Genomic DNA, 21116 nt, shown 5'->3' with positions numbered 1-21116 from the left:
CCATGTGTGAAATTTGTGTGCGATCTAACAGTTTAAATGCCAACACAAACTCGAGAGTTTCAAGTATGAACTTCTTTAGCCTTTTATATAATCCCTCAAACTTCACTGCATTCTTCCATGGATTGATTGTCTATCATAATCAATTCATCAAGTATTGACCACAATTCAAAGACTCCCAATAAGTCATCCTTTTTATAAAATTTGTCGATAAACAGTTTTAAAATTGCAATCCATCCTCAAGTGTCCAAGTCAGTTACTTACAGTTCTGAAAGTATTTTCTTTCTAAAGTTATTCTTTCTTGGTTAGGACGAAGTCAAATCTATACCTTTGCTGCTGCTTGGTTCGAGAGGTGATCCAAGTCATTAAGTGCACTTCATTCTTCCATTGCTCCAAAAGCTCCAATCCTGAAAACTCTGGGTGATTATAGTTCGTGATCCTGTGACATGATTTAGTAATTTCATTGGAAAATGCTACCGAGAGCTTTACTCCGATCAGAAACCGGTTGCCTTCTACTTTCGTTATCTTCCCACTTGAAGAGATCAGGTCCATCTTGTGTCACTGTGGTGAGCAGACTGATTTCAATATGTTGAATTAGGCAGTAGATGATGTTTTGGAGATTTGCAAGTTTTATTATAAGTCTGTAGTTTATTACAAATACCAGTTTCCTACTTTCCTTCTGGACCCTTTCTCAATGTCTTGAAAGGGGAAAAATCCTGTCTTTTTTTTTGCTTTTAAAACTTTTTGACAAACACGGCTTGCACCAATTCTTTTTTTCACTTATGGGATGTTGGCATCCCTGGCTAGGCCAGCATTTATTACTCATCCATAATTGTAAACCGGGCAGTTAAAAATCAACTGGGTCTGGAGTCAGAATAGGCCAGACTAAGGATTTCCTTCCCTGAAGGATATTACTGGACTTAATGGGTTTTAAAACAATTCTCAGTCATTGCATGTTCACTATTATGCTAATCTTTCAATTCCTGATTTTTATTGAATTCAAATTTTATCATCTGCCATGGCAGGATTTGAACTCCTGTCACTAGAGCCTTGTCGTGTGGTTTCCTAGTCCAATAATAATACCATTATGCCACTACCTCCTGAAGAACCCAGCTGTTTCTTCGCCCATATATCTGGAAGAGATATCTCACACAACCAAACAGCCTTGTTCAGTTTAAGTGACGATCCTATTAAGGGGAGAACCCCTTTTGAGTAGAAAATTCAGTGAGCCATGGACTGCTCATGAAACTGTGCCATCAACAATGATTGGTGAAAGTGCATGTAACTGATTAGATGGTCACTTTAGTGATTTTTTTTTTCTGTTCTGTCACAGTTCTCCATCCCATTCTCATTCTCATGTCTCCGTACTTCGATGTCTGCATTCCTCTGAGGAAACTCAGCAAACTTTAATCATTTTCCTCATCAGTGCTTTTCAGTCCCTCAGCTTTTAGATTAACAACTTCAAACTTTAACAGTGTCTCACATTATTTTCTTTGACAGAAGGTGTGGGCAGTTCAGGACTGATGTATTATTGCACTGGGGGTTGGGGAACTGATGAATGCTTTTGTAGACCTCCCCAACCTATCAAAACACTGCAATGTTTGTTTCATCCTGCTTTGTGTCTTCTGCCAGACTCTGGGGCCTTGGAAATTGCTTTGTCTTCCTGATTTTTTTCATACTTTCCTTCCTACCCGTCCCCCATTGGCCCAATAATGTACATACTCTGTTTCTTGGAAGATTCTTCTGTCCCTTGTTATTCCTTTGTTTATCTCTCAGCAATATCACTATTCCATTTAATTGCTCCCCACACTCTAACCAGACATTTCAAAATTCTTTCACTGTGTTTTGTTTTACTTTATTTTGGTTTTCCTGTTATGCAAAAAAAAGCCTGTTTATCTTTAATATTTTCTAATCACAAGGAAGGATATTAAAATCTGGCATATTGACGTTACTGATGCATGGTGTGCTGAATATATTTCTGTTTTCCTACTTTAGCTTCCAGATTTCCAGTAACTGAAAACTTTTTGCTTTTCGTTTTGTCATTGATGCAAACCTATGAATCAGTCTTTACAATAGTTGTGAATTTGCCAAGTTTAAGAAAATGTTAAATTTGACTGAAAGATAGCACTACAGTTAGAAAGTTGGAGATTCAAGTTTCAATCCGTAGACTTCAGCTTGTAATCTAGGCTGACAGCTCAGTACGAAGTGAGTTCTGCATAGTCAGTCAAAGATGCTGTATTTTGGATTAAGTTGCAGTCCTTTCCTTTGTCACAGCTGGAGGTAAAAGGTTCCATAGTGGGATCTGAATAACAGGGACATTCTCTGCAGTGCCTTGGCCAATGTCAAGCAGGATCTTTGAAGCTACCTTATTGCTATTTGTGGGAATTTGCATGCAAAATTGCCCACTGGATAGATTGCAGTGATTACTTTTGGGGGGAGAAAAAGGTTATGATAAAAAATTTTAAGGATGTTATAAGGTACTGCATAAATGTAAAGTTTTTTACTTTTCATCTGTTAGGGATGGATGATTAAATGTTACAGAATTCTAATCACATGAATTGGTGACCTCTTAATTTTGGAAGTTTCCTTATACCAACTTTCCAATCAAACCTGACATTTCCCTCTGGAGATTCATTGAAGAATGCAATGAAACCTTGAGAAGGCTGAAGCCATAATCTATAACTCCAGCCAGAAACTTTGGCCCTTAGTCACTGATTCTAAACACCTTTCTGATCACTAGTCTGAACTAAACATATTGCAATTAGTCTTCTATTTAATAGCAAGCTTAGCGTCTGACAGCAACCGCTTTCCATCACCAAGGTCCTTCCTTCCTCCTTAGTCATATCTATATCTTCGCCCAGATCTTAGTCCAATGCTGCTAAAATCCTCACCCTTGGTTTGTTTAGCACTACACCCATCTGTTCCAATACTCTTCTTTGCAAGCCTCCTGTCCTGCATCCTCCATAGAGTTCATATTAGCAGAGAAACATGGGACTTAAGAGCAAGAGGCAGCCATTTGGCTCTTTGAGCCTGCTCCACCATTCAATAAGATCATGGCTGATTTGGTTGTGGTCTTGGCTTCGCTTTTCTGTCTGTACCCCAGGATTCTTGACTCCATTGTCATTTAAAAATCTACAATAAAAAATTTGATCACTTTATCTCTGGGAGGAAAAAAAATTCTCCTCATCTGTGTTAATGGGGAGACTCTTAACTTCAAATACCTTCCTTAGTTTTAGTCTCCCAACAATAGGAAACACCATCTAGGAACCCACACCACCCAATCTCCTCAAGATCTTTTATGTTTCATTGAAATTACCTTTTGTTCTTCTACTCTCTAGTGAATATCGATCCAACATTTTCAACAGTTCTTCATAAGTCTTTTATCCCAACAGTGAGTTCAGTAAATCTTCTCTGAACTGCTTCTAAATAAGGGGACCAAAGCTGTACACAGTACTCAAGGTGTAGTCTTGACATCAACCTGTACAGCTGCAGTAAAATATCCCAACATTTATGTTCCATTCATCGAGGAATAAATGACATTACATTTGTCCACCAGCTGCAAAGAGCTCTGCTGGCCTTATTCTGACTTGTATGAAGTCCCATTCAGATCACATGGTAGATTTAAAATTCTCTCCATTATGGTTAAATTTCTCCTCCCCTTCCCTGATTCTCTAATTTCTCGCAGCCTTATGATGTTACCAATTCTGTCTTCTTGCATACTGGATTCCCCAAGCTTTCAGCTTTTGAGGTTGTAGGCTGTCAAATTCTCTCCTTTTAAATGTATCAACTTCTCTGTTAAGATACACCTAGTTTTTGACCACCTTTGAATGAGGCTATTTGCTTATGGCTTGTAGAGGCCAAGAATGTTGAAAAATAAATCAACTGTTTAGTTAATAACTGAATGGAAAACATGGCAATATAGTTCAGCTTAATATGTTTATTGTAACAAGTATATTAAAAGCTCTTTTGACTAAACATTATTTTTGTAGTTAACTTGTACTTCAACCTACAGAACAGAACTTTTTAATGCAATGGAAACAAAACTACTATTAAGTGTATGTCATACTGTCTTTTAAGCAGACGTGATGGCTCAGTGGTTAGTACTGTTGCCTCTCAGCACCAGGGACCCAGGTTTGATTCCAGCTTTGGGCGACTGTCTGTGGGGAGTTCGAACATTCTCACCGTGTCTGCGTGGGTTTCCTTCGGGTGCTCCTGTTTGCTCCCACAGTCCAAAGATATGCAAATTAGGTGAATTGGCCATGCTAAATTGCCCATTGTGTTCAGGGATTTGTAGTTTAGGTGTATTAGTCAGGGGAAATGTGGAGTAATAGGTAAAAACAAGGACTGCAGATGCTGGAAACCAGATTCTAGTTTAGAGTGGTGCTGGAAAAGCACAGGTCAGGCAGCATCTGAGAGGGAGGAAAATCGACGTTTCGGGCAAAAGCCCTTCATCAGGAATCTGAGTAATAGGGTAGGGGAATGGGTCTGGATGGGATACACTTTGGAGGGTCGGTGTGAACTTGTTGGGCCAAAGGCCGGTTTCCACACAGCCAGGAATCTATAATTCTAAATAATTATTGACTAGTTACTTCTGATCTTTTGTTTTATCATTCCCAGCCTGAGAATTTTGAATTCCAGAACTTTTTAACTGTGCAACTTTTCATGAATACTTCTCCCTCTATCTGAAGTGATGCAAATTACCTACCTCTCTTTTAACTTCTCTCAAATTTCATCTTTCAAATCTGTAAGTAAGCTCCCATATGTATCCCTATGTGGTGAAGCATAGAAACCTTCAACCTTAGATTTTGGTAGGTTGCCTATGTAATTCAGGGATATCTTCGAAACACTTCCATTTCAAAGCCCATCTCCATGGTAACATGGATGACATGATCCTCGTACCCAGGTAAAAATACTGATTAGCTAACTTGGGGACCTCAGCCCTTTACATTTTGGATGTAAATTGACAGTTTAAAATACATTTGTTTCCAATATAATATTTCCACACTTTTTGGGATCTTGGAGACTGTTTGTCTATGAGTACACAGCCTGATGTTACCAAGAGGAAACATTTTATACCTCTTTCTAAGTAAAACATCTGGGTCCCTTTAATCTGTAATAATCTAACCACCCAGGCTTACTGGCTGGCAGACTTCAGAACAGACCACATGACCTCTTTTCACTTTACCTTAAAGATAAAATCCCTGGTGGTTTTGTGATTCTATGTACCATTTGCAGAATTGGTAACTATGCAAAGATCCATTTTAACATTATTTGCTGTTGAGTGGATGTCCAGTGATGCACAGTGCTGTAGTTAATTAGTTCCTGAATTGATGTCTGTTTATTCAGCCCTAAAGTGCGAAGGGAATTTGTGTAATAATTACTGAAGTAGGTGATTTAAAATAATTGGAAGGGAGGATATAAGAAAGAATTGCTTGTGTTAATCAAGGAATTTTAAACGTTCTGATTCATTTATGGGTATAAATGTGTAATTTCTATTGTTTTCTTCTTTGAGATGCATGGACTTGAAATACAGAGTGATAATTACCAGCCAAGTGTCAAAGTTGATGTAGGTAAAAGATACCTGCCTGCTACACACTCCACACAAGCCCAAGCAGCTTGTGTTCACATAATTTGATGGGTTCCCATGGTTATTATTCATAACTACTCCGGTGACTACTTGTGCTAAATTTTATTCCTCCTTTAATTTCTCTTTGTTACCTATAAACTAAAAGTTGCTATGAACTAAGGGGAGAGCAAAGAGAAGGAAATTACAATGGCCTTTATTAGCTTTATGTCATTTGTTGTCACTGTCAAGTGCGTGGCTGTGAATGTAGCGATGCTACTTTCTTTCTGGTTGGACAGTTAGTTCTTTTCTGGAAAAAAACCCATAATTTGGTAAATTCCAAAAACTAAATTTTGGGTTAAATGGAGCCTTGGTTTTATGGTTTGATTGGCCTTATCCACTACAAGACTGTACTCATGACTGTGGTCACGTTAATATATGATTGTGGGATTCAAAGAGCGAATGTATCAGCCCTGATCTTGCTGCATGCCAGAATAGGTTTGAGGGACTGAATGGTCGATTTCTGCTCCAAGTCTATATGATCAAAAACTTGAGACAGGCAAGTAATTGTCAAATGACTTTCCAAACAGATAAGTGTGGGTTTCCACATTTGAGAAAAAAATGAGGAGGCCACCTATTACTTGGAAAATAAGATTCTAAGTGGGATAGAGGAGTAAGGTGGTGCTAATACACAGATCATAGAATCCCTGGTGTGAAAGTAGGCCATTCAGCCAATTGAATCCACACTGACCTTCCAAAGAGTATCCCACCCAGACCCAACCCCCCGTCCCGTTTAAGAGCATACCTGAAAGAATGCAATTTTCACAATGCAGGGTTTCCTGGACGTAATTTAAAGTAGGTGAAGAGGTCCTCTCTATGCTTTGAAGAACTAACGAGATTACTATATGGATGTAGATTTGCCTGCTGAGCTGGAAGGTCTGTTTACAGACATTTCGTCACCATACTAGGTAACATCTTCAGTGGCTTCCGAATGAAGCAGTGGTGGTGTAGCTCACTTTCTATTTATATGTTTGAGTGTCCTAGGGTGGTTGATGTCATTTCCTGTGGTGACATCATTTCCTATGGTGGTGTGATTTCCTGTTCTTCTCAGGGGGTGGTAAATGGGATCCATTTAATGTTTGTTCATAAAGTTTTGGTTGGAATGCCATGCTTCTAGGAATTCTCATGCGTGTCTCTGTTTGGCTTGTCCTAGGATGGATGTGTTGTCCCAGTTGAAATGCTGTCCTTCCTCATCTATATGTAAGGTTATTAGTGAGAGTGGGTCATGTTGTTTTGTGGCTAGTTGGTGTTCATGTATCCTCTTGGCTACTTTTCTGCCTGTTTGTCCAATGTAGTGTTTGTTATAGTTCTTGCATGGTACTTTGTAAATGACCTTAGTTTTGCTTGTTGTCTGGATAGGGTCTTTCAAGTTCATTAGCTGCTGTTTTAGTGTGTTGGTGGGTTTGTGGACTACCATGATGCCAAGGGGTCTGAGTAGTCTGGCGGTCATTTCCGAGATGTCTTAGATGTAGGGAAGTGTGACTAGAGTTTATGGATGTGGTTTGTCTGCTTGTTCGGGTTTGTTGTTCAGTTGCCCAAACAAGTAGACAAAACATGTCCAGAAACCCCAGCTACTCTCCCCTACATCTCGGAAATGACTGCCAGACTACTCGGACCCCTTGGCATCATGGTAGCCTATGAGCAGAAATCCCATCCACTGAAGTTACCAGCTAATGGGAAGCCAAATGCATTGTATCGCTCAACAGTGCCACCTGGGAGGTACAAAGTTAAAAATCACACAACACCAGGTTATAGTCCAACAGGTTTAATTGGAAGCACACTAGCTTTCGGAGCTAGTGTGCTTCCATTAGCACAAAGCTAGTGTGTTTCCAATTAAACCTGTTGGACTATAACCTGGTGTGTGATTTTTAACTTTGTACACCCTGGTCCAACACCGGCATCTCCGAATCATGACCTAGGAAGTAGTTTCTGTTGCTGCAAATGCATTCACCCATGGCCTGGAAATGCTTAGGGCCTTACGCCATTGGTGCATATTTAGAGAAGAAAGGTCACAGGAGAAGGGATTGGTGGAGTGGCAGAGTTACCAGACATGAGTTTTTTTTCTGTTTTTACTTTCAAACTGTGGCCCAGTGGATTTATATAAACGTACATTTCTCACATTTTAAACTTTTGTTCTATTTTGGCACACAATTAGTGTGAACTGCTTGCTTTGAAGGCAGACTGTCTTGAATGCTGTGAACCAGTTGTGATACCTGTTTCTCTGTCCAATTTCAATCAGTTTAACTTTTCTTAGGAAAATACCTCACATGAAAGGAAGGTAGGTCTTTTAGATACTTCACTGTATAGCAGTAGAATACGATCATTGTTGTCATATTGAAACAACTCCTGGCTGAACTTGTCTCAAAACAGACTAGAAAAATTGATAAATTACTAAGACTTATTTAATTGTTCTACTTTGTTGCATTTTGGAGCCCACGGCACACTATGCAGGTGCCACTCATTGGCAAAGATTTGAACTATTTATTTTAAACTCCCTTCAAGGACACGACTGGAACAATTATTAAATTTTCACAAAGCAAGATTCTCTTAACCAGAGCATGTTCCAAGTACCCTGAATACTCAGGTTCTTAGATTTCCAACACCAATATCTACTTTACTATAGTAATCTCTAATCTCTGTGGAGGTGGGTCTGCTGAAGAAAGATGTTACATTAAGTAATACTGACATTGATCTTCATTTTCCATGAAAGATATTTGATTTACAGAAAGGAAACCAATTTTTTTATTATTGTTTGACTGAATGTTATTTGGAGCTGCATTTATAGTGTTTTTATTGTGCTAGAAATCCCAGTGTTGTGGCCTTTGATCAGAAAAGTGTGTGAATTTAACTCTGAGGAAAGGCTTCTACGCACAGGTAAAGGTCAATCATCCACCTTATAGCTGCACATAACTTGGCGATGACAAAGGATAGGGATCCAAATTCTCCACCCTCATTTCATCCCATCCCTTCCCCAATCTCGGACGATGGCCATTTTCACTTTGTATGTCAAGGTTATGCTACTTTCATTGACGAGTGAGATGAGCACTATAGTTGTTAATCCAATATTTTTAAAATTACAAAACTGACCTTATTTCAGTACCATCAGTTCTTGTCCCACTTGCATCTAATTTGTTCTGCAGCCATTTTATCCATAACAGTTGATGTTTTTTCTCCAAGCTTATCGTTCATTACAGAAAACTGTCCTATGAATGTAGTTGGGATTTATGAACATATCTCACATATGTGTATGCCAGTTAAAGAAAAGATAGTGCTAATTATATTTTATGACAATTACACTAAGATTTACTTTGGCATACACAGTGCTAGTGAATCATGGCTTTATTAAATTATGAAATGCAACTTGCTGTGTTTGTCTGTCTGGAATGTTTAAAATAATCATCTGTAATGTCCAAACTTTATTGATAAAGCTTTTGATCAAATTTGCTTTATAGCTGATTAGATTTCTTTTAGAAATTGTTCTCAATAATGACTGTGATGCTTTTTAAAAAAAACTTAAGTGTGGCTTTGTTCACCGTCACTGTTTTATTCCTTTTTCAAGTTGCAATTGAAGAATTTCTGTTCAGTACTGTGAACTTTCTATGTGTGTGCTGTGAATATGTACCCTAAATTTCTTCTCCCTTCCATTCTGCCCTTGTTTCTTCACAGTCATTGTATACAGCAGATTCTAGAAAGTGTAAATCATTGTCACCTTAATGGCATAGTTCACAGGGACCTGAAGGTCAGTATTTACCCATGAACTGCAAGCAGAAATACGTTAATAGGGTTGGGAAAACAATCTTAAAGATCGCCCTTGCCTCAGCATATTCTGCATGGTGCCTTTTACCTACTTGCAAGTCCACATGTCTGCAATGCATCATGGCTGAAGAAAATCAATGGGGCAAAGTCTTTCTCTTATTTTAAGGTTCAGGACAATGAACATTTATTAACTTCTTTTAATTATGATGGTGAAGGGTGTGTAAATATGTAGCAATTTTTAAAAAAAAGTTTGCTAATGATGCATTGCTGCGTGTGAATGAACACCACTTCTGTTCTGAGACTTGGACTGTGATAGCAATTATTTATACAACTGGGCACACGTTACTCCAATGGAATACGTATAGGCGGTCATTAAAAATTAGGAATAATAAAATGTTTAAAATGTCCAACACTCTTAACCTAAATTAATAGCTCTTTTTTTGCCTTCATTGTTTACAAACTACATTATTTAACAAAAGTATTATTGAAAGATGAAGAAGTGAGAATGACTAATATCAATTTGACAATCACTTATTTTCCAAAGGTAGTGTCATGGTAACCATTATGTTTACCAAGCTAAATGCTACCTGCTTAAAAAAACTAAGTGATTACCTGCTGCTGTTTTCTTATTGGCTGATTTACATCTTTATGGTGACCACTGAGTGTCTAGTCAGCAGCTCAAAGGAGGGTGCCTGTAAGTCTAATTCAATGCAGGGAAGTTGTGAAGTCTTGGTTAATGTGCCAATGGTTATTCTACTGGAGCACCTGTGTTTAGGTCCATTAAGGACAATTCAACAAAACACCAGTTGTTTGCTATTGACCACGAAGCCAGTCTCTCCGACAGTACACAGAGAGTGAGTGTCAGCTTGGAACTAACACACACCCCTGGTGTTTGCATGCAGTCATTGCATTCAGCAGATCCTGGAGGCTGTGCTTCACTGCCATCAGATGGGTGTGGTCCATCGAGACCTGAAGGTGAGTGATTTGAAGATGATCTGAACGGTTCACACTGTTCTGCAGTCATGCATGAGATGGAATCAAAACTCATTCCAACTTTCTAACTGTGAATGGCAACTTGTGTAGGTACCTGGTGATTATTTTGACTCAAAAGTCTGTCCCCAAACCATGTCACTGGCTGAAGGAGGGAAATATATTTGTGAAGTAAGAGCATCTCTCTTAATTTCTCAAAAAATTATAAGCAATTCTGATTCTAATTTTTATCCGTCTTCTCAGTCATTCTTGCCTGAGTTTTGATAGTGGCAACTGATGGTACCCATTCTTCAGACACAGCCCCAGTAAGGTTTGATAAACTGTTTGATCACGTAGAATCAGAGACCGCAACTTTAGTGAATTTTAAGGTCTCAAGCCTGATTCTGCTTTGAAGAAATTTACTTGAAAGTGATTGACCGTCAGAACCAACATGTCATTTACTTTAGTAAGCCCAACAATATCATTAACTAATTCTGAAAAGCCAAGGTAAATGTCCAGAAAATAATGTTCTTGTGCATTTTCAAATTTAGTTTGATTATTTGCCTGTAAGTATGATCTAAAACAGTTAAATTGTAGAAAGTATTTATAATGCACTTCTTGCTCTTTCATTTTACTCTTTTTTTTCCCAAATTATTTGCCTCTCGCCTACACTAGTCACTGCTTCAAAATGCAAATAGTACCTGTATCTTTCAGTGACATAGTGTACTAATACGACTGACTTAACTTGCAGTAGAGAGAGAGAAATATTGCACAAACAAATTGCCCCCTCTGAGAGTCAACCAAAGATTTAAGTGAGTCAGTTATGATGGGGGATACATTTAAGCCCGAATAAACATCTGGAAGCAGAAATGTTTTGCCATATTCCATGCATGACTGCAGATACTTGACTCTTCACCCTGAACCACATGTCTTGTACTTGATTCATAAATTTTGCTGCTAAAATGTCAAGCCACTGTGTTGCTCAACCTCAACAACCTTTTACAGTTGTGTTAAATTGATTAACTTGGTCTTTCAGTGGCTTTCATATTGCATTTAACCAGCAACCATATTACCTGCAGACTGTTATAATGAGCTACCTCAAGCAGTGATCACCATAAATAACTTCAGGGTTTTTTTTGGTGTTCTGTAAGATCAAAATTTTAATTCTTGGATGGAGCAGGATTGAAACTATTCAAGAACTGTAAAACATAGGTTTTCATATTTGAAGTCTATTTTACACCTATATATATTCATTTATTCTAATGCATCCCTTTGATTGATCTGTTGCTGCTGCCCATAATACAATAGGGGATAAAATATCAGTTCTAGCAGCATTATGCAGATTGCCGGAATTTCCCAGGGCCAGACAATGTCTTCAGCTGCTACCTGTATGGCCCACACGGGGTTTTAACAAGAGAGAAATCGCATGCAGGCTATGAAGGTGAAGGCATTGTCTGCACTGGGATTTCAACGTAGTCTGCTTGTTGCCACTTTGAAACATCATTGCACAAACAAATTGCCCCCTCAGAGAGTCAACCAAAGGTTTAAGTGAGTCAAGCTGGGTTATGGCTGGTTTCTCTTGCTGGGGAAATGATTTGTTTCCATATAAACTCAAATTGAGAAGTAATCTAGATAAACTGTTTAAATTGCCTCTTATTCCTGAGATTGAACAATTGACCATTGACTTTGCAGTTAAGCACAAATTGTGTTTCAAAGCTCTTTGCATGTTAGTTGCATGATTTTTTTTAAAAATAAAGATTATACTTAGTAATACAACTTGGGTGAGTGAAAACCAATTTTAAAATTGCTAACAATTATACATATAATCTAAACAAAAAGTAACTGCATCTTATAATGTGCAATTCTTCACAGCATCGATCTTTTTGATTTGAAGTTGGTGATTCAGAACAATTGCACCTGCAATCTTCAGTTCTGTAGGGTGACAAGATATTACAAAAAGCTCCCAACTACTTTGACTAGTTTTCACTAAATGAGTAGAAGACAACTCTGTATTAACCCTTTCATTGGCATTTCTGATGGTATGCCACTATTTACCAAATAGAAATTGACATTGTTTTGTCTTTTTTTTAAATGGATAAAACAATGTGAGATATTGGCTTTTGTTCGAGGCTTTTCAACATTCTATTTGATCTAGAATTATTTAATGCCTGTTTAATTGCATAAATTTGGGTTTCAGATTTATTTGTTTCTGAATGCTAAATGAGCAAGAGAAACAGTAACAGTTGAGAAACCTTTCACAGTATTATAGATTTGTGAAGCTGTAATAGCTTGGATTTCAGTTGAAAATGCCCTCTAGATAAATTAGATGAGGTGCTACAACTGAAAACTGCTCTCGCTCAAATTGATAAGTGATTTAGTTTGACTGTCATTGAGCAGCCAGGGGACTAATCTGTGTACTTACAATATTTAATTCTCTGCTCTCTGTTACTATTTGACTAAATTATAAACCTACAAATGAAGTTGGAGAACAGATTTTATATGCCATTACTAATCCTTGTAAAAGAAAGGCACAATTGGTTGAATGAAAATGGGGCAGCACAGTGGTAAGCACTGCTGCCTCACAGCGCTAGAGACCTGGGTTCAATTCCAGCCTGGGGTGGCTGTCTGGGTGGAGTTTACACGTTCTCCCTGTGTCTGGGTGGGTTTCCTCTGCGTGCTCCGGTTTCCTTCCACAGTCCAAAGATGTGCAGGTCAGGTGAATTGGCCATGCTAAATTGCCCGTAGTGTTAGGTGAAGTGGTAAATGGAGGGAATGGGTCTGGGAGGGTTGCTCTTCGGAGGGTCGGTGTGGACTTGTTGGGCCGAAGGGCCTGTTTCCACACTAAGTAATCTAAAAAAATTGTTTCTCATGCTTTTAATGAGATTCTGATCTTTAATGCTTTGGTAACTATTTTGTAGAGATTTACGGAGTTTGATTATTTGGTTGGAAATAATAGTTTATAAGATATAAGAAGAAATATAATTTGGAGATTTACTTAATCCATTTTTGTTCATCTGCTTCTTTGAACCAAAGCCAGAGAACTTGCTCCTCGCTAGTAAATTGAAAGGAGCTGCTGTGAAATTGGCTGATTTTGGTTTGGCAATTGAAGTCCAAGGAGACCAGCAAGCATGGTTTGGTGAGTAAAATGTATTTTTCATTACTTTTGCCTTAATGTTGTTTAAGAAATGAAGTTAAATGTTAAGACATTATTTAAAGAAACTTTGAGGGTCTTCCTAATGAAAATTATTTTGACTTCTGATAAAGCAACTTTGGATAGCTGGGATAATCCCCTTTTTCTGTCCAAGGGCCATTTTGTAAAGTACCCAATGCAGCTGTCAGTGATCCTTACATAGCAGTTCCCAAGCCAAGTGACTGTGCACATTGTTCTCCTCTTCTGGATAGAAGGGCAATGCAGAAATGCCAAAATAGAGGAGTGAGATACTATTTTGGGAAAGTGTTATGGACCAGACCAAACCCCCTCAAAACATATCAAACAGATAGCCTAGACCCTAACTGTTATGTTATTTAAAGGCAAACGTCAGCTGCTATGTTCCAGATGTGATTTTGATTGGTCAAGCTAATAAGCATTAAGGAAATTTGAACTCCATAGATAACATACAAGTAAAAAAACAATTGGCATTACTTTAATTCTATCCATGTACTTAATACAATACATTTTAACAACTACTCATCTATTGTTCCAATATAGCAGCATCCCATGAACACACACTTGGCAAGGCAATTTCAGCAAATCCATGTTATTCTCTCATGCAGTCTAGCAGAACAAAGTACCAAAAGAAATAGTCTAGCGGTAGAGAGAAACCTCCGGCATTTTGCAGTAACAGAGGAAGTGCTGTACCTTGCAGCTTGTCCAAAACCCAAACTTCAAAAACCAAAAGCAAAAACTTCAACCTGGGTCTCTGAGAGTCTGACTCCACCCATTCATCCTTTCTTTTTAACCTGTTACTTACTCTGCTTTCCCTGGAGTAGACACCTTGTCACTAATCCTTGTTTTCAAGAGAAACAGGACACGCACAACTCTTCACAAAAAAGGTCAGCTAATATGAAAGATTACAACGCATCTCCTGGCCCCCAGATGCTGCCTTTCCTGTGGAAGTAATATAAAATGACAAGAATATTGTCTGACCAGCCAGAAGAAATGTACAACAAATTTAGGCTCTCTATTATTTGGCTTTGATCAAAAGAGTGAGGTGGAATATATTAGCCCTTAAGTATCTGTCCTAATTTTCAATTCTCATGAAAATCGAAACAAGGGTTAGAAGGTGACTGAATTGATACCACCCATTTTACATGATTGTTCTATGACATAATTACCCCCATAGTATCTGAACTGGAGTAGGCTTTGGATCCAACTTGACTCCATTATTCTTAAGTGTTGTACGTTATAATAATGTGTATGTTGCAGCTGTCAGTTAAAAGTAATTGTCAAGGAAAGCAAATGAAATAATTTTATGGATCAATTCATTTGTTCTGTGTGTCTCATTTGCAAACTGGATGCTAATACTTTTAAATTTTATCACAGATAAATGAGAAATGTTTTCCTTCTTTCTAATTTAAAATGTCAATTTAGTTTTCCCATAATATAAAATCTGGGTCAGTAGTTTGGAATAAATCCCTTCCTTTTTCTGCATCATAGTACTCAGATATTAAAGAGAGAAATCCAACCATTTAATGCAAAGCTGTTTTTCATACTAAGACATGATTTATTTGAAATCAACTTCCATGCTGATAATGCTGTATTAATCCAAAGGTTTTGCGGGCACACCTGGGTACCTCTCCCCTGAAGTATTAAGGAAAGATCCGTATGGAAAGCCAGTGGACATGTGGGCTTGTGGTAAGTTAAATACATGGTTTTTGATTCATTATATCAGATATAGAGGGCATTTTAGCCAACTTGTTAATCTGCTCATCAGATATAATGAAACATTATCAGATCAAATACATATATTAATACTTCTTATAAGTAACCAAACATACACTTACTGGTAGGAATCTTTTATTGATATTGTAAAACAGGAACCCTTGATACTTCCCGCTTCCATCACACGAGCACTGAAGCCCATTGTAGCATTTTCTCTGTGCAATAGTCAAAATCAAGCATAAACCAGCAAGTATACCTGGGTATGTTGATGTGTTTCCCATGCTTAATATTTGGAGACAGGTGTTGCTTAGCTCAGTTGGCTATATGGCTAGTTTGCCAGAGTGATACCAATAGTGTGGGTTCAATTCCTGCACTGACTGAGAGAACCAAGAAGGACCCACCTTCTCCATCTCTCCCCTTGCCTGAAGTGTGGTGACTCAGGTTAAACCACCACCAGCCCAGTTTCTCTAATGAGAGAGCAGGGCTATAGTCCTCTGGGACTATCGCAGCTTTACTTTTTATCAATTTGGGGGCAGTTCAAACTGTGGGCAACCCCACAACTATCACTTTTCATGACTGAAACTTGATTCCAATTTTTCCTGCCTCATACCTTCTTCCCTTTCAAAATTTTATGCATCTAATTAGAACGCCTCTCTAAACGTAGACTTTTTTTTCTCCAATCACTGCTTTTTATCATCTTGCTTTCCATCTTAAAGTGCATTGTGATGTTGTTGGGAATTGTAAAATAAAATAACATATCTGGATGATTTACCACATGTGACTTTTTGGAACTCAAGTCAAAAGGATGTTTATAAAAATGATTTTGAAAAGAAAAGTGTTTAAAATAAATGTGAGATTTCTTCATAGAAAATGCAGCTGTTTGTTTGGCAATTAAAGACTGAGGGTTGGGTTTTGCCTAGGAATGGCCCCTGAACTGTGAAGTTGCTTTGTTTTCAACCAAAGTGTAGGACTGTAAAGCTGGAAATAGCAAATTCTGTCTCTCCTGAAAAATGGCAGTTGGGAAAAAACTGGCTAGAACGAAGTGATCTGTCAGTAAGAGAAAAGTCATGAAAGCAAAACCAACTAAAATGCTTTCTGTCTTTGAAGTAAGTGGGAAAGTGAAACTGAGAGCATTTCAGATATCAGGGTTCTTAACTGTATCTGATTTGCATCTGACATCTGGTCTGAAGATCTTCTATTGCTTTACAACCAACAGCAACTTGATCCTGTCAACAGGAATCCAAAAGAACTATGAGACATCAACTCATTCTACCCTTATAGTTTGGTCTCTAGATTCACAAAGTGTTTTTTCTCTTTTTTTTCAAATCTATAACACTCTGCAGGGCTGTGTCACCTTTTGTCTATATATGATATTGTGTGCCGGAATTAAGGAGGATATAGTTTAATTCCATATAGTAAGTTAATTTTTAAAAATTGCCATTTGTTAAAAGAATAAGTTTGTTCTCAATGAGCAAGTTATTTTTGAATTTATTGAGGGATCCCTGTGAAAGTCTCTTTAATTCAGGACAGCAATGTTAAAGAGAAACAAATTGACTATTTTGAAGGCAAAGTAGACATTTGCAATTTTGATGTGACTTGTACAGCAGTGGGGCTTGACTTCCTGTGCACTGCTCTCGTCAGAGTTCTTTTTAATGTTAAATGTCTGTTTGACCTGCATAAACCTTGCTAATTGTCTTTCGTCATGGCAAACTGACCAACATACTTACCAAAAACAAGTATGGAAAATTACAGCAAAGCAATGTGGAAAAACCAGGCTGAAACGTTTGTGTTCACCTTTAGCTAGAAATGTTAGGTCGATGTTCCATCTCAGCGCCCTCCTGAAGTCCCCTGCATCGTAGTTTCCAGAGTTCAGGCAATTTGATTCACTCCATGTGATATCAAGCAATGGCTGAAATCACTAAATACTCTTAAGACTACGGGCCTTAGTACTGCAGTGTTAGTATTGAGAATGTGTGTTTCAAAGCTTGCCATGAATGCAATCAAGCTGCCCCAGTTTCATGACAAGAAGAGCATCAATTCATCAATGTAGAAGGTTGCCAAGTTATGCTCAGTCCACAAAAAGCAGGGCTAGTTTAACACCACCAATTGCTATCCTGCCAGTCTCTTCTTGATTATCAACAAAGTGATACAAGGGGTCATTGACAATACGATCAAACAGCACTTACAAAGTAACAGCCTGCTCACTGACTCGATGTTTGGGTTCTGCCAGGGCAAGTCAAGACCTCATTACAGTCTTGTTCCAAACATGAACAGAAGTATTGAATTCCAGAGATAAGGTGAGAGTGCACTTGACATCAATAATTTGACCAAATAGCGTATCAAGGAGCCCAAGCAAAACTGGAGTCAGTGGGAATCAGGCAGGAAATACACTGCTGTTTGGAGTTACAAATAACCCGAAGCAAGATTTTGTGGTTGTTGGAGACCAATCATCTCAGTCCCAGAACATCATTTTAGGACTTCCTCAACGTAAACTCAGACACTGAGTCCAACCATCTTCAGTTGTTTTATTGATGACATTTCCTCCCTCATAAGATCAGTTATGGGGATGCTAGCTGATGATTATAGAGTTTTCAGTATCATTGTTGATATTGCAAGGAGTGAAGCAGCCCATATGCAACAAGACCTGGACAGTGTGCAGGTTTGGACTGACAAGTAACGAGTAAGATTGGCATTGTATATGCCCAGAATGTCGATTCTCCTGTTCCTTGGATGCTGCCTGACCTGTTGTACTTTTCCAGCACTACACTCTCGACTCTGATATTCAGCATCTGCAGTCCGCACTTTCTCCATCGTATGTGCAACAGTTAATGACAGATTCCAACAAGAGAGAACCTGACCGTCTTCCCTTCCTGCCATTCAGAGGCATTATTATCACAGAATTTCCCAATACCAAATCCTGGTGGTTGCCATTGAACAGAAATGGAACTGGACCAGCCATGTAAATAACATTGCTATAAGAGCAAACCAGAGGTTGGGTTTCCTGTAGCAATTATTTTGCGGCCTGCCCCAGTACAACATTTGAAAGGCACAAATCTGAAGTGTAATTGCATTGCCTGGATAAGGGCAGCCCCAACAACACTAAAGAACCTTGATACCATCTAGGACAATGTAGGCTGCTTGATTGCACTTCATTCACCACCTTCAATATTCACACTCTTCACCACAGATGCAATGTTGCAACTGTGTGGCAACAAGATGCATCATGGTAACTCTCAAAGGCTCCTTCGACAATGCCTTCCAAACACCCATCTAAAAGGGAAAGTACAGCAGTACATTGGAAACACCGCCACCTGAAAGTTCCCTTCCAAACCATGTACCATCCTGACTTGGAACTCTATTTCTTTCTTTCAGTGTCAATGAGTCAAAATCTGGGGTACTTCCTCCCTTGCCAGTTGATGGAGGTCAACTCTAAAACCATGCTCTGTAAAATAAAAATAATTTCTGTTACGTTTTGATTGCTTCTTTTGCCAATTACCTTAAGCTGATGTTCTCTCATTCTTGATGCTACCACCAGCAGGACCAGCTTCTCCCTATCTGCTTTAACCGGAGCCCCTCATGATTTTGAAAAGTCCCATCAAAGCTCTTCTCAACTTTCCTAACTTTTCCAATCCCATCAAGTAATTAAAGTTTCTCTCACACCATTATTCTGATACTGTCTGTACTGTTTGTTATTCAGAAGTATAAAACTTACTTTTTCAGTATCAAGTCTCCCTCCCTCCCTCCCTCCCTCCCTCCCTTCCTTTCCTTTTTTTCCTTTCCTTTTTTTCCTTTCCTTTTTTTCCTTTCCTTTTTTTCCTTTTTTTTCTTTCCTTTTTTTTCCTTTCCTTTTTTTTCCTTTCCTTTGTTTTCTTTTCCTTTTTTTTCTTTTCCTTTTTTCCTCTCCCTTCCCTCGCTCTACGTATTCTTGAATCAGCGGCCACCGATATCTTCAACGTTTAGAACTGTGTGTCGCAGCGTTAATATTCATTTCAAAGTCATTTAGATCTGAAGATTTTTCAATATGCCACATGTGGCTTTAATCATTGACCTCTATGAGTATAGATTAAGGTATAGCTTCAGAATTTTAGAATACTTCAGTCACAATTACAAGTTAGAATCAAGGTGCTTAAGTTCCTTAATTGGGAGATATACAAAAATGATTGTAACACGAATTCTTGGATAGAATTTACAGTTAGCAACTGTAACTGTATCCTTTACTTGTCCTACATTACAGTTGCAGCAAGAAAACTGCTGCACTTCAGGACATTATAGGACCTGAACTAGTTTTGCACTAACTTATTTTCTACTTCTGTATCAGAATACCTTGGGGTTATCTATGTTAATTTTTCACTTGCTGTTCCTTCACTCATTCCATAGTTTTTCAGTCAGAACTCCCAGTCATATTGTCTTGCCACATTTTGTGGTGTTCCCAACTAGGATTGTGAAATAGGTAGTGCCCACCTTCTGGTTAATGTAGATAATCAAAGTGCTGTGGAAATTTTATTTGCATTGGTGTAGCATGTACATATGAGTGAAATTTTTCATTTTTCTATTTTCCTAAAGCCCCTACATTTCCTGAAGCGACTTTAATCTTCCCACTAATCAGCAGCTTCAGAATGGCAATGAACGTAAGAGTAAAGCTCAATACTTGATTAAGCAAATTTAAGAAGCTATTTTCCGAGGATGCTAATTTATTAAGTCCTGCTTTTAAAGCTGTTCAACTCATGCTGGAAGCCCTAAAGCTCAAATGAAATTATTTTTATGTATTCAAGTAAAACTAAATCAGTTTCCACTCCTATTTCATAATCAAAAGTTAGATCAGAGTGTAATCATTTCAGCAAGTAATGTTCTTAAATTTGTGATAATTAATTTAGCATGTAGTCTTGTTAAATGTCACACTATTTACACAATCCGTTCTATCTCGAATAATGTTTAATTGCTTATTTTATAATCGCTTCATTTCATTTCCACTGTTTGAATTCATTGTTTAGGTGGTGTGCAAGCTGAATATTTACATTTATAACCTTGAATTATTAGAACTGCTGACTTCTCCTACTGGGTCTCTCTGTTTCAACTCAATTTTGAAAGGCAGAGATTTTTAGTCTTGCCTGTGCTGATAAAGCCCTTATTTTGTTTGCAAGAAACATGTTATGAAATCTTCGATCTAGGCTTGAAAATCTATGTTTCTTGAAAACTAAAAGGTAAGTTATTTCAGATGAAGGCTGTTCAGAAACAGACTTTTTAGCTCCCAGTAACTGCTGGTTTCAGTGCACAGTGGGGATGCTGGAAAGATCTGAAGATTAGTAATAGACTATATGTACTCTCCACCCTAAAATACTTTGAGAAGGTGACATCAGTAATTGCGCTAAAATATTTTGTTTGGGAAGTTATATCTGTCTCTGTTTTTTAGAATTAGTTATTGCAGTCTTAACATGTCAGACAGCTTATTTGCGTCAGCCACACAAATGCAGTATTCAGTATTGAGTATTCATTTAATTTGAACAGGTGTTATTCTGTACATACTGCTGGTTGGTTACCCTCCTTTCTGGGATGAAGATCAACACAGGCTGTACCAGCAGATCAAGGCTGGTGCTTATGATGTGAGTACATTGAATAGCTCATGCTAACTCTTTCCAAGCGATTGAAATGTTTTATATCGATACATGAAAGGATTTTTATCCTCTGACCTTTGGGCAGAAATGTGTTATTCATCACTTTTTATAATGAAGATCAATTTTGAAATGAATACCAGCTAAAATTATACCTTTCCATTTGGATTGCTTTTCCCCATTCTGCAAAACATGCAACCTAATATTGTAGCCAACCATCTTTTTATCTGCTGCCTAACACCGAACCTGGTGGATAGGTTTCCACCACCCAGTGATCTAG

General features: G+C 38.1%; 1 protein-coding gene across 27 annotated transcripts in view; it reads left to right on the top strand.

Moving 5' to 3' along the window:
* The window catches only part of LOC140486400 (calcium/calmodulin-dependent protein kinase type II subunit delta), a 310372-nt gene that overhangs the window by 223881 nt on the left and 65375 nt on the right, over nucleotides 1–21116 (top strand). For 14 of the 27 annotated variants that reach the window (XM_072586158.1, XM_072586431.1, XM_072585878.1 and 11 more), the window contains exons 6-9: nucleotides 9287–9359; nucleotides 13379–13481; nucleotides 15117–15200; nucleotides 20733–20827. In XM_072586158.1, the coding sequence (XP_072442259.1) occupies nucleotides 9287–9359; nucleotides 13379–13481; nucleotides 15117–15200; nucleotides 20733–20827 (355 nt within the window). Of the gene's footprint in view, nucleotides 1–9286; nucleotides 9360–10278; nucleotides 10352–13378; nucleotides 13482–15116; nucleotides 15201–20732; nucleotides 20828–21116 lie in introns of all 27 variants that reach the window. The other 13 variants (XM_072586248.1, XM_072585963.1, XM_072586856.1 and 10 more) reach the window with 1 other exon arrangement.

Source organism: Chiloscyllium punctatum, chromosome 1, assembly GCF_047496795.1.
Source record: "Chiloscyllium punctatum isolate Juve2018m chromosome 1, sChiPun1.3, whole genome shotgun sequence".
Classification (NCBI taxonomy): Eukaryota; Metazoa; Chordata; class Chondrichthyes; order Orectolobiformes; family Hemiscylliidae; genus Chiloscyllium; species Chiloscyllium punctatum.
This window is presented reverse-complemented; position numbering and strand designations above follow the sequence as displayed.